Below are 13,539 nucleotides of genomic sequence, written 5' to 3' on the forward strand. Positions count from 1 at the left end.
CAAATCTAACAATTCTGTCATCCAAATCATTGACATATAACAGCACATAACATAGTGGTCCCAACACCAGCCCCTGTGGAATATCTCTGGTTACTGGTAGCTAGCCAGAAAAGGCCCACTTTATTTCCATTCTTTACCCCCTGCTAGTCAGTCAATCTTCTATCCATGTTGGTATGTTTTCTGTAATCCCATGTGCTCTTCCCTTTTTAAGCAGCCTAAAGTGCAGTAACTTATCACAAGCCTTATGAAAATCCAAGTAAACAACATCAACTGACTCTCCTTTGTCTTCCTCAAAGAATTCTAACAGATTTGTCAGGCAAGATTTCTCATTAAGGAAACCTGAAACCTCATGCTTAATAATGGACTCCAACGTCTTTGCAATCACTGAAGTCAAGCTAACTGGTCTATCATTGTCTTTCTTCTGCCTCCTTCCCTTTTTAGTGAGTGGAGAGTCATTTGCAATTTATTAATCCTCCAGAACTATTCCAGAAACTAATGCTTCAGCTACCTCTTTCAGAACTCTGAGGTCTAGTCCATCTGGTCTATGTGACTTATCGAGCTTCAGCCCTTTCAACTTCCAAGTACCAACTACTCTCACTTCTGCTCACTGACACTCCCGAATTTCTAGCATACTGCTAGTGTCTTCTACAGTAGACCGATGCAAAATACTTACTATGTTTGTCTGCCATTTTTTTGTCCTCCATTACTACATTTCCAGCAGCCTGATGTCCCCTCTCCCCTCTTTTTATATACCTGAAAAACTTTTGGTAGCCTCTTCTACACTATTGGTTAGCTTACCTTCATATTTCATCTTTTCTCTCCTCATTGTGTATTTCTATCTTTTCCTAGACTCAGACTGGAGTTTTATATACTAATATGTCTAATGATAAACTTTAGTTCAAAGTTGAAGCTGACAGGTAGCGTAATTATCTTGATCCGAACCCCTGTAAGCACTAAATGGCAAGTTTTTTCTCAGGTGATATGATAAATTTGATTGACACGTTGGTAAATCAATCTTTCCAAAAGGGAAAAGGTTATGATGCTCGAATTCAAGCTTTGCCTTGTAAACTCTCTTCAAGAGAAATCGTCAGGTGTTAGACAGGAAACATCAAACTATTCATCTCTCAGAGTAAATGCCAATTTAAAAAACAGGACAATTTGCATGTTACCTCGACTGTTGTGAAAAATGTTTTCTATTTGTTTATTTATCACACATATAATAATAGGAAGTTGTTATTTTAGAGTTGTCTTTGCTTTATAAGAGCACTTCTGAAGTTCGTTATTGAAGCGATAAAATAAACAGTTGCAGTGCTATGTATAATGACACTTTTTAGTAAAACAGACAAGATCTTATTGCTATGTTATCAAAGTAACTGTTGACAATGTAATTTAGGTATCATTCCAAAGTCTGTATAAGAGTACTTAAGGCATCTTCACAGCAATTCAGAGTTGTGATGAACAGAGGTTATAAAGTAGCAAATTGTGAAGCTATTTTAAAAAAACAGTTTGCATATACATAGGGCAATGAAGTAAGATTAGGAGAACATGGGCATAGAACAGTACAGCACTGGAACAGGCCCTACGGCCCAAACCAATTAAATTAGTAATCAAATGGCCAACCTAACTAATCTCCTCTGCCTACATAATGTCCATATCCTTCCACTTTCCTCATATTCGTGCCTATCTAAACATCTCTGCCTCTACCACCACCCCAGACAGCGCATTGCAGGCACCCACCACTCTCTATATAATAAAAACAAACTTGCCCCTCACAGCTCCTTTCAAATTACCCTCTCTCACCATAAATGAGTGCCCTTTGGTATTAGACATTTCAACCTTGGGAAAACAAGATACTGTCTGTCTACTCCTTTTAAGCCTCTCATAATCTTATAAGTCTCTATCAGATTTTCCCTCAGCCTCCACCTCTCCAGAGAAAACAACCTAATTTTGTCCAACTTCTCATTGTAGCACATAGCCTCTAATCCAGGCAGTATCTACAGTATGTAAGCCTCTTCTGCATCCTCTGCCAAGGCTCCATATCCTTCCTGTAATGAGGCAACATGCAATAATCTAGATGCTGCCTAACTGGAGTTTTATAAAGCTGCAACATAACTTCCTCACTTTTGAACTCAGTGCCTCAACTACTAAAGGCAAGCATGCTATATGCCTTCTTAACCACCCTATCAACCTGAACAGCCACTTTCAGGGAGTTATGAATTTGGGCTGCAAGATCCCTCTGCTGATTAACACTGTTAGGGATTTGCCCTTAAAAGTGGTCTGTCATTTTGCATTTGACCTAACAATGCACAACACTTTACATTTGGCCAGGCTAAACTTCATTTGCCATTTTTCTTCCATATCTGCAACTGATCTATATCTTCTTGAACTCTTTGCCAGCCTTCTATGCTATCCATAGATCAGCAATCTTTGTATAATCTGCAGACTTACTAACCCACCCATCTACATTTTCATCTAGGTCATTTATATACATCACAACAACAGAGGTCCCTGTACAGATCCCTGTGGAACACCACTAACCACAGACCTCCACCTTGAATAAATCCCATCGACCACTACCCTCTGTCTTCCATGGGTAAGCACAGTCAATTCGCCATGGATTGGCCATTTGCTATTGGTCTGGCTGAAACTATGTTTCAAAGCCATATATATTCTGTATTCACTTACTGTTGTTTTGGGTTCTTGTTAAACATTGTCAAAGGGTTCTGTGACACCACTGGTAATTACTGGTAGAATTAGCATTCAGCAATAAGTGTAACCTTAGGGTATTGAGAAATCAGTATGATTTTAGAAGTCAAAATAAACCAATTCTCCCAAAGAAACTTGACTTTATATTCTCTTGTTAACCAATGAAAAGGTGGGAATTAGAAATAGGATTTGTGTCCAAATCTTAAAAAGGAAATGACAAAGGTTAGTTTCAGGAAGTGCTAGTTTCTTTTATCGGAGTCGGGAAATGTAATAAGCACAGTTTGACTTGAGTAACATTCATAGAAGGAAGCCCACCACCGGCTCCAAGAACTTTTTTTCTTGTTGCACCCCGTGACTACTATTGATGCATCCAAAGAGGCAAGGAAGTTTAAAAGAGAGAAATCAAGCCTCAAAGGTGCAAAAGGCTGATGTGAAATCCACACTGACTAATGTAAAAAAATGCACTTTCTGTGAATATCCCAACAGAATATCAGAAAATCTGGGCAAATTAATCCACTCATTGATGTGTTGGAACAATATTTTATGATCACCCTGACCTGTGTTAAACTGAATGTTACAAATATAATCGGATTACACTCAGGATTTACTGGTGGTGTTTTTGTAAAGTATCCCGTAGGTCACATTAAGAAAAGGAATGTGGAAACTGATCACCCTAGTGTTCAAAGCTACCAATGAAATAAAAATTATTTATATGTAAATCTATTGCTTTTCTAAAATAAACATGTGACTGATAATTAAAGTCTTTACCAAATGGGAAAATAATGTAATGTATCACAAAAAATTAAACAGTATGATCACCAGCAAAAAGTTGATTGAAATTCTTAAGGATTTTGTTGGTTAGGGTTCTAACCTGGAGTGCTTACATATAAATAATTTGGATAAAGTGAATGGGAAGTTATATGGTAAATTACAAATAATGTGATGAAGTTTAAATGAGCTCAGGAGAGTTCAAATGGACTAGTAGAGTCTAAGAAGTGGGAAAACACTGTGATATTGTGGGGAAATGTGATGCAAGAAAGATGGTTTGCCTGATTTCCTTCATGATTAGAAACTTGGAGCTGCGGAAGAACTATCCATTCACAACGATCACATGGGTAGCAAAGGGTTAATAACTACGTGGCCCTTTATCTAATAGAGGTTGGAATTCAAAAGTGGGGAAATGATGCCTTATTTTCAAAGCCTTAGCCAAATCCCATCTGCAATAAAGTGTTGGGCATCAAACCTAAAAGATTTATGGAGTTTGAAATGGGGCACCACTATTCGCCAGAACGATACCAGGGTTTAAAGGATTATATTTTGAGAAGATAATTTAGAAGTGAGTTGTATTCCATTGATCTTATAAGCCTGTGGGATGACCTGATCAAAAGTATTCGAAGTCAATCCGGGATTTAGATTTAATACAGTGTAACCATTTCCTAGGGTGAGAGAATCCAGAACAAAAGTGAACAAACAGTCTCAGAATCATGCCAATAGCAGCGAAGGAAAACAAATGAATTGGGCTAGGATCGGGGGAATGAAGGAGTTAATTCTGTTGATGCAAAATGGAAATATTGTCAATTCATTGCTGCTTTAAGAGGCGACTGAAGTCGCTGTTTCTTTCAGGACAACAGTGTTTCCCCTTTTCTTCAATATAAACATAAATTGCGACAGTGTGCTGTTGTGGAAAATAAGTGAATACATAATTTCCACCCGGTGCCCTTTCTTCTTGGCAAACCCGCGGAGATGCACCTGATACCCGGGGAGAAAGCGCGCTTGCGCGTGGTGCTGGCGGAGGGTGCGGCCCCTCCTCAGGCAGCCGCCCTTCGCAGGAGCATCCCAACCCCGGCGTGTGGGGCTCCAAGTGACAGATAGTCAAACTATTGCACAACTAGGGGCAGACGGCGCAATGCTGAAATACAATTACTTCTGTGCAAAGCCGATGGGTCCCCTCAACGCCTGAGAGCGGAAATTTTAAAACCATCAGCTCGCGATTACAGCAATCACTGAACAGGTGCCTGCTAGAAGCGGTGCACTGTGGGCTTTGTAGTTTTACTATGGTCTTGGAAACATACTTGGACGTTATTATTTTCAGGGGTCACTCTTTCAATTTCGAATGCATCACTCTCCTCAGTCACTTTTCAAATTGTACACTTTTCTGAGAAAATGAGTGACTTCGCTTTGAAGTTCCCCGTTACATTGTAATGTGGCTGGTGTTTGCTGCAGCGGCGCTGCCAGAGCCTTATTGCAATGTGTGGCTCGTTGTGATGTCAATCACATCGCGTCAAGGCGCTTCCGCTAGCATTTTAGGTTGCTCAGCGTATAGCATCGTATCTACTGTTTCATGGTGTAGAACTGGCGTGTAGCACAATGGTGTATGGATCATAGCCCTTTTCGTTTTTTTTTGCAAAAATAATTGCAGGGGAAAAAAAGAATTTACAGAAAACCCACCTATTAGTGGATCTGCAAAGGATTTTGTTTTGAAAAAAGCCCGGTCAAAATGTCAACGGGTAAAGAAATCGGGGGAGCCCAACATGCTCAATATGTGGGACCATATCGACTGGAAAAAACGCTTGGAAAGGGACAGACAGGTTTGCGCAAATTTTAATGACATACACTAGTCAATATCAATAACTGCTCCACTTATTATTGTATCAAGCTAGTGGAGTATCTTGTAATGCGGCTTGCGGTGTAATGATGTCTTGTACCGTTTGAATATTTCTTTGTAATGCTAATAGCGTTTTATTTTGGAATTGTTGAGAAATTTAATATAGGAAACAGTTTTATTCTCTGTTGGAAGTGTTGCTGAGCAGCATTGCTGCATGCTCGTCTGTGGTACCACCAAGCTTAAGTGTACTTTGTAGGAACTGGAGTCCGGGGATATCCCTTTCTGTGATTTCTTCTGTGCAATGTTGATTAAGTCTAATCAAATTGGTATTTCAAAGATAGCATTGTAATGTAAGATGTTATTTCAACATAAATTGCGCTGTTAGGGGAATGATCAAACGCTGAATATTTCTGCCATCTTTTAGGGTGCTTCCGAAAGGAAGTAGAAAATGTTTAGTGTTATTTAAGAGTGCTTGAAAGAATTGATGCGTTTACAGCATACTGTACGAACGCAAAGCTTGTCCATCTGTTGTCTGAGACTACAATAGGCGTTACCTTACCAGCTGCTGCCCTAGTCATTTGCAGTTTGTTGGGCATGCCCGGTTTCTTTTGCATTGTAGATGGTAGTGGGCTCAGCAAATACTGTAATGCACCCCGGTCTCTTTGAAACCAGGCTTTTAGTCAAGTGCACCGCATTTAGCTTTGTTGATCCGAGGCGGCGGTGCTCTGAGACAACATTTCTGCTGTTTTATTGACCGATTAGTCCACAGCTACGACAGAACCAGAACAAGCAGATGATTATGTATTCATGGGTGGGTGATGATTCTTGGTGTCTTGATTTAAGAAAAAAAAAACACACTTTTGAGGGTCTCATCGTACGGCAGAGTGATGATTTCGCAAAGGAAAGTGCATTGGTTTTCTGGCATTTTCCATGTGCCGGATGCCTTGAAATAAAGTAACTCAGTACCTTCAAAAAGGTGTGTTTGAAGGAGGAGAGATGGGAATCGCCAGCGAGCGCGGCTTTCCGCGGACGCAGTAAAAGGACGAAAAGATGACTGAATAAATATTTGCGCTCGCTTGTATATTGCATTAACACCTAAGCACCGTTTGAATTGTTTGCATAGTGAGGGGGAGCTCTTCAATCTGGCTTGTTTGAAATTGATGATTGTGTTTGTGGCGGTATGCGCAAACCAGGCTGAGTTAATAATGCAGCTTAAGACGGGAATCACCGCGCAGAGGTCCCATCAGTAGCAACCAGCATCAGTAACTATAATCACTCACTCGAAGATTTGTATGTAAATGCCCTCTGTCGACCTGGGATGGAAACAATGAATCGGCAAGGTTCTATCTCAACGATTCTTTGACCCACGTGTCGCTGCGGATCCGAACACTTCCTGGCATCAGCTCCTCAGTTTCTCTCGCATGAACCCCGCTGGCCGTGCCCCCTCCCCTTTTATTATCTGGGGAAACATTGCCTTCTGTCGCCCACACCACAGTCCTGGCTCTCTTTTAATTTTAAAAGCCCATTATTTTTAATGTACATCTTTCCATTTACATCTTTGTTTCCGACAGCCCGAAAAGTATTATTTAGAGAGAGAGGTCATTATTTTAAGAAGGGCTTAACAGATGGAGGATTTTCATTATCCGGGGAGGCTGATTATTTCCCCTGTTGGCCAGTATAATACTGGAGAGACGAGTTAGCGGTGTGCGGGGTACTGTACCAGGATTAAAACGCTTCGGGTCGAATCCTTGTCGGTAGTGGCAGATGGAGCGAATTCAGCTGATGCCGTTTAGGCCGACATCGCCCTTAATTTGGAACATGTAGTTGGACGTGTTTTCCAACTCCCGTTTCCAATCAGAGCTTTAGTTCAGCATTGCAATGAGACGCAGCGAACACGTTCAATGGCACCCTGAACTGGAAATGTATTTGATGCATCATAGCTGGAAAGATGCGAAGTGACAAACGTTACTTCCGCAGTTATACAGTATTACTTTTGGGCGATATAATGTTTAAAATACAGTCCAGGGTTATGTTAACCGGACGGGAATGTGTTATAAATGGCCAGCTGGCACTTCAGCACAGCAGCGTTCTCGCATCTAACCCTGGGGGGGGGGGTACATTTTTAAGCGTTTATAACCACAAAGTTGCAGTTTGTTTTATTACAGCCTTTGGCCAGAGTTGCTTATTGGTGATTTAGACCCTTTGCAGACTGTAATAATATGTCCGAAGCAAAATAATTCGTTGTAATGTCTTTTAAAATAAACCTTTTTATATCTTGCTGTACGGCAGGGGGTATTTTATGAGATTCGCTGAAGCTCAATTTGTACTAACCTCCGGGGGCGACACATCTTTCCATTGTAGGGGCGAGTGTCGGAAGCAATGAGATTAGGTAACAGGCAAAACAATGGATTGTGATCAAGGCAAAGATCACTTCCAAGTGTGGAGGTGGATTGGATTTGACTCCTGCCTCAAAACAGTTGGTGAATAGTAATTTTAAATGAATTAGATTATATTGTAGGAGCAATGTAAAGTCTTGTACTACACGTTGAATTAGTAAGCAACACTGTTCACACACAGCTTGTTACTTAATCTGTGCTTCAATTTATAAATTAGTCTGACAACAAAGAAGCCGACCTTAATAGGTTTGTTAGCAGGAGGGAGAAGGCAATAATATAATCATTAGCAATGCTACTCATCATTAAAAATAAATATCATTGAAAATACATTGATCAGAGATAAATGGCACAATGGTGGATTGGGGGAACTGGGAGCTCTTGTTGCACTGGAATGTTAGTGAAGTCACTGGATACAGGACAATTGTTACTGTATATCTGACCACATTTGGGAAGTTAGTTTTTATACCAGATGCTTTTTTTTTACTATTACAATGTCTTCACTTCCTCTCCTTGGCCAACCTGCCCTGAAAAACAAAAGAAAAAGTTTTCCAGTTTATTTTGATGTAACATCCTGGCTCTTGTTAGAGTACTTTTAGTTCAGGAAAATGTTTTTCATAATTTGAGCTAATGTAGTTTGGTGATAGTTTATTTTGTGAATGCTAAAGTAATCCTTTGGATTCAAGGATGACTTGCCTTTGCTCAAGTTTGACTGGTTCTTAGATGACTAATGTGGTTAGCATGGAACCCACAGACTCTGCCACAGGTGACCTGGGAGGTTCTTGACTGAGTTGGTAGGTGAATACTAAAGGAACAAGTGCACTCCTCCATTTTTTTGTTTTTGCTGCACTTCAGGTTTTTAATACTATTATGGATGCTGTTTCCATATTTTGTGTATTTGTGGGCAGAGGGATTCTGGTAAATTGATGAGAGAATTGTTGATTTTTTTTTTCCCCTAGAGAGGCTTTAGTAATCATCCTTGAAGCATTCTTACTAATCTCTTGCCCTGATCAGGCTCTGAGAGCAGTGACTGGTCAGGGGTCTGAGGTCAGGCTTGTTGAATGATGTGGTCTACTTACGATCTTGTCTTGGGACAAGACACTGAGAGTGTTTTTTCCTGCCAGTTCATTTGGAGGATTTTGTGAATCCTCTCTAGTGTTTTGCGTTCCTGCTGCAACGAGTCTGTTCTCAGATATGTACAGGCAGAGAAGTGAAATAGCTGCTGATAAGGCATGAGCTTTGTAATGGGTTTTTAGGTCTGAACAGCTCTGAATGTGGTTAATTATCACTGACTTGTGTCACCAAATGTGTTGTTTTTTGGGCAGCAGTACAGCGCAATGCATAAAAATAATTTCTGTAAGTTGCAATAAGAAATATATTTTTTAAAAAAAGTGCAAGAGGAGCAAAAAGTGAGGTGGTACTCATGGTCAGTTCAGACATCTGATAAAGCTATTTCTAAAGTGTTGAGTGTGTGTCTTCAGGCTCTTGTACCACCTTCCTGGTGGTAGCTTTGAGATGAGGGCATGTCCTGGATAGTGAGGATTCTTAATGGATTCTGCTGCCTTAAGGCCTCGCCTATTGAAGATGTCCTTGTTAGTGGGAATTCTGCTACTCATGGTGTAGCTGTGTGAATCCACAATCCTCTGCAGCCTTTTCCAATCCTGTGTATTAGCATCTCTATAACAGATAGTGATGCAACTAATCAGAATGTTCTACCTGATGCGTATGAGGAAATTTGCTTGAGGTTTTGGTGATGTACCAAATCTCCTTAAATTCCTCGGTAGATCTGTTCTGCAGATACTGCAAGCTGCTGTTTGTGAATAAGAGAGCAAAAACTGGGAGCTGAGAAATTAAATATTTTGAATTTGCAGACCTCGTAGTAATCTAACTCAATATTAATTCCTCCTTTGTTTAACTCTGTGCTTTAATTTTAATATCAAAACACTGTTGTCGTCTTCAGTTTGATGCTCGAGATAGAAGCCAAATCAGAATTGAGTTTGTACTATGGTTTTCTGAACTTGAACTGTACTGCTTTTTTTAAAAAAAATCACTTCAGATCAAATTATTGGAACTAGCAGACAAAATGTAAAACCCTTGAGACTAAAATGGATTCAAGCATTCCAGAATGCCATTTAAGAATATTATGTAAACAGATTCACCCATTCTTTCAGGATATAGTGAGTTACTGAGTGTTTTGACAAGAGGCTTTACTTTAAAATCATCTATTCCTACCCCACTCTTTTCCATAATCTTCAACCCACCCCTCTTTCCATTTAGATAACTATGGAAAGAGTGTTAAAGAAATCCAAAGTCTGTTATCCAATTGGAGTTGCAACATTTGATCTGATACCATGGAGAAATTTTCACTCATGTAGATCTGAATTTGTTGCTGGTAACAGGCAGTATACTGATTCATAGACAGCCTCTATGAATAGATGTTAATTTGGAAGCTTGAGTGGGTATGCTTGTCTTTTAGTAGGATTATGCAAATCTTGTATGCTTTCTGAATACAGTGTTGAATTTAAGTTAGTGGCGTTCTTCTGAGAGTCGAGGGATATGCTCCCTTTGTGTTATTGAATATAGTGGATACCCTCTTGGGACCCACATTAATCTGAATTCAATTTACCCCAGTTGAACCAAACAGGTGTTCAGTAGTCTGTAGCTTTAGTTTAGTTATGGGATTATTTCACTGTCCTTTTGCAGTGGTTAGCAATAATTTATTCTTTGAAGAAGGCAATTGAGAATGGGTAACCAGGATAAAATTAGTACAAACGGGTATATTTTCATTTTCCATATTTAAGTGCAAGGTCATGTATCTTAAATTCAGGGGATGCAGACTTGGACTAATATGGTGGAGGGTTAATTTAGTCATTCACGGCTAGAGCGGGCTAGAGCAAATAAATCAACATCAGACATTTCTGTAGTCTGTGAAAGCTGCTCACCTTTCTAAGATTCTGATTTGCAAAGATAACTCCCACATTCCTTTCACCATTACAAGCAAACTGCTGTCTTTCTTTGCCAATGAATCTTGAAATGCAGAAAGTAGGCACTGTCCCAATAAGAAGGTAAACAGCTTGTTGCCTGAGTTGAAAGGTACTTGGATTACACAAGTAAGGAAATCGTGATTATTTTCTAGGAAGATCTTATTTAGGCTCCTAAATGAAGTATAGCTCTCCATTCTCAGTGAAGAATATTTCTGTATTGGAATCACTTAGGCTCATTAAATTTATAAGGTGAGAATGTTGTTCCTTTAGTAAAATGCCCATTAGAAGAATAAGAGTTGAATTATCCAGAGTTCTGAGAGTGACTGATGTGCTATTTGCTGATGGGCTGTTTCCTCTGGTGGGTCACAGCCTCCACATCAAATTCGTTTATTTTAATAGTGATACATATGGTGTAAATGCATTGAAAATTAGCATTTTGCAGGCAGCAGTGTACTTTAGAACCAGAATCAGTACAAGGTGAAATTTCTGGGCTCTTTGGAATTATTTATTGATTTTCAGTCACTACAATTAAGAACAAAAACATTTGGGAAGGTGGATGATGTCCCGGATCATCTGCGTTATTTGAGTACCAGAGCAGGATTTTCCAAGTTCTGTGAGATGATCCTTGTTTTTATCAATTTCCGTTTGTCTTCTGGTCTCCAGAAGTGAGGTACTCATGAAATTCTGCCTGTTCCCCTCTTCCCTTCTCGTCCATTGGGGTATAATTGTTATACCTGTCTTCAGTTTTCCTTCTAATTCCATTCCCACTAAACTGCTGATCACCCACAATGTTGGTTTCTATATTTGCTATGATGATGAGAAACAACACTGTCTCACCAACACTTCTTGATCTTTTTCCTTATTTCTAAATTATTAGGTGGCCGCTTTAAAGTTCTGTATTGAATGAGCAAACATTTCCTGGGGCTAAGTATTGGAAAGGCTGAGGCCATTATCTTGAGTTTTCTCTCAAAGTCTGTTATCTACTTGCCAGTTTTATTCCAGTCCATTTGTCTGAACCAGAATTATTTTCAGCATTGTTGAATCTGACCATAATAGATGTTTTGGATCAGATCTTCAAGGCAAAAGAAATCTACTTATTTTTACTTTTTTAAAATGGTGTCAACTCAGTAGTCAAACTTAGCCTTGTTTTGTTAGTTTGCCAATAAAAAGATATTTGGTATAAAATAAAATTTAAATTTGAACTGCAGTACGATCAATAACTCTAAATAGGTTGTGGCAAGAAATTACTTGGCAATAAGCACATCCAGTTGCAAGAATTTTAAGAATATTTAATTCAAGATTTTAAAATGGAAGACAATTATGTTAGTAGAAACAATGTTCAATATTTCTAAAATACAGATCAGCTTCAAGCTTAATGTTGGTAAGCCAGATAATGATCTTAATGACACTTCAGCCCCAGGAAAGAATGCTATTAGAAAGATCAAAGATGCCTTTGAAGAACATTCTTTCCCCAATGATAATGTGATTATATATGTACAGCAGCTCACTTGGGCTCCTGTTACAGTGCCTTCTCTATAGAGAGATTTCGCAGTACCAAGCTTCTAGGAGTGCACATAATGGACCATCTCACCTCGTCCCTCAATCCCTTTGACCCTCTACCATGAATGAGGCAGGTGGTACCATAGCATTAAGACAAGAACAATTGGGATGGGAAGCAGCATTGTCCCCCAGGCTGTCGGGCTACTGAACTCCCTGCTGTCACCCAGGGGTCTCATCATGCTTGAAGCGGCAATAGTGTTATACTGTTTCCTTTTATAACTTGTATCATATATGCACCTTTTTATTTGTTAATTTATTTCAAATATTTTGTTATGTGTGTGAGTTGTATGTACTGTGTTCTGCAGCTTGGTCCGGAGGAACTTTATTTCATTTGAGGGTATATGTGTGTACAGTTGAATGGCAAAAAAAGGAACTTGAACGTGAATAGCAGTGGAAGGATCAACTAATCCAAAAGAAACTAAAAAGAAGCAAACACAAGAGGAGTAAGAAGAAGAGCACAAATCTGGTATAAGTGTGTTCTAAATAGAGAAGTTAAAGGATCATAAATTGAGACTGATTTAAAAATCAAAAGAATTTAATTGGACAGTTTATGAATACAGTAGAGCATATTTATTAAATTGAGCATGGATGCTTTGGGAACTGGAAAGTATGACTAAATATTATTATAAGAATGTCTCTGGAACTTCCATCAGTGTCTAGGTGATGAAGTGACATAATTCAGAAGCGTCCAATGTTAACATTTCACTTAACTCTGAGAATGAAAAGGATCATTGACCCAACAAGCCGTCTGTCCAATTTGTTCACTTTATAATTAGTACATCGAAGAAATTACCAGGAGGAGGAAAAGTGCCTTTTGTGGAGGGGGGTGGGGAATGCAACATTATCATAGGTAGTTGGGAATCCTTTGTTTGTGATATTTTAAAGTGATGAAAGAACGTTTGGGATAGGATTAACAGCCTTGAGTTCATATATTGGGAGCATTCAGTAACAGTGGAATGAGAGCACCATCTCTCAAATTACACAGCTCCCTGCCCACCAACCATGAACTGTGCCTTTTGTGGTAGAATCCATATTTCACACATTGGCCTCATGCATTGTCTTGGAATCTGAAAAACTGGAGTGGAAGCAAATATTCTCACTCTCGAAGCACTGCTTAAAACTGCCAAAGTAATAGCATTTGCTAATGAAGTTTTAGAAGTCTTAAGTAAGTGACTAAATTATATTGTCCAATTCTATCACAATCCCTTGACTCTTTCCAGCTACAGAAACAATTAGAATTAGAATGCTGCCGTGCTTCTTGTAATAACGTAAAAGCAGTCAGACATTTATG

The 13,539-nt window shown here is 39.2% G+C and overlaps 1 protein-coding gene across 1 annotated transcript in view; it reads left to right on the top strand.

Annotated features, from left to right (window-relative positions):
* Positions 1 to 5,126: 5,126 nt before the first annotated feature.
* Positions 5,127 to 13,539, top strand: part of LOC140205542 (serine/threonine-protein kinase BRSK2) — a 1,025,607-nt gene continuing 1,017,194 nt past the window's right edge. Inside the window, exon 1 of the mRNA XM_072273159.1 lies at positions 5,127 to 5,294. Within this exon, the coding sequence (XP_072129260.1) occupies positions 5,204 to 5,294 (91 nt within the window). The 5' untranslated portion in view covers positions 5,127 to 5,203. The remainder of the gene's footprint in view (positions 5,295 to 13,539) is intronic.

This window comes from Mobula birostris, chromosome 11 (assembly GCF_030028105.1).
Source record: "Mobula birostris isolate sMobBir1 chromosome 11, sMobBir1.hap1, whole genome shotgun sequence".
Lineage (NCBI taxonomy): Eukaryota > Metazoa > Chordata > Chondrichthyes > Myliobatiformes > Myliobatidae > Mobula > Mobula birostris.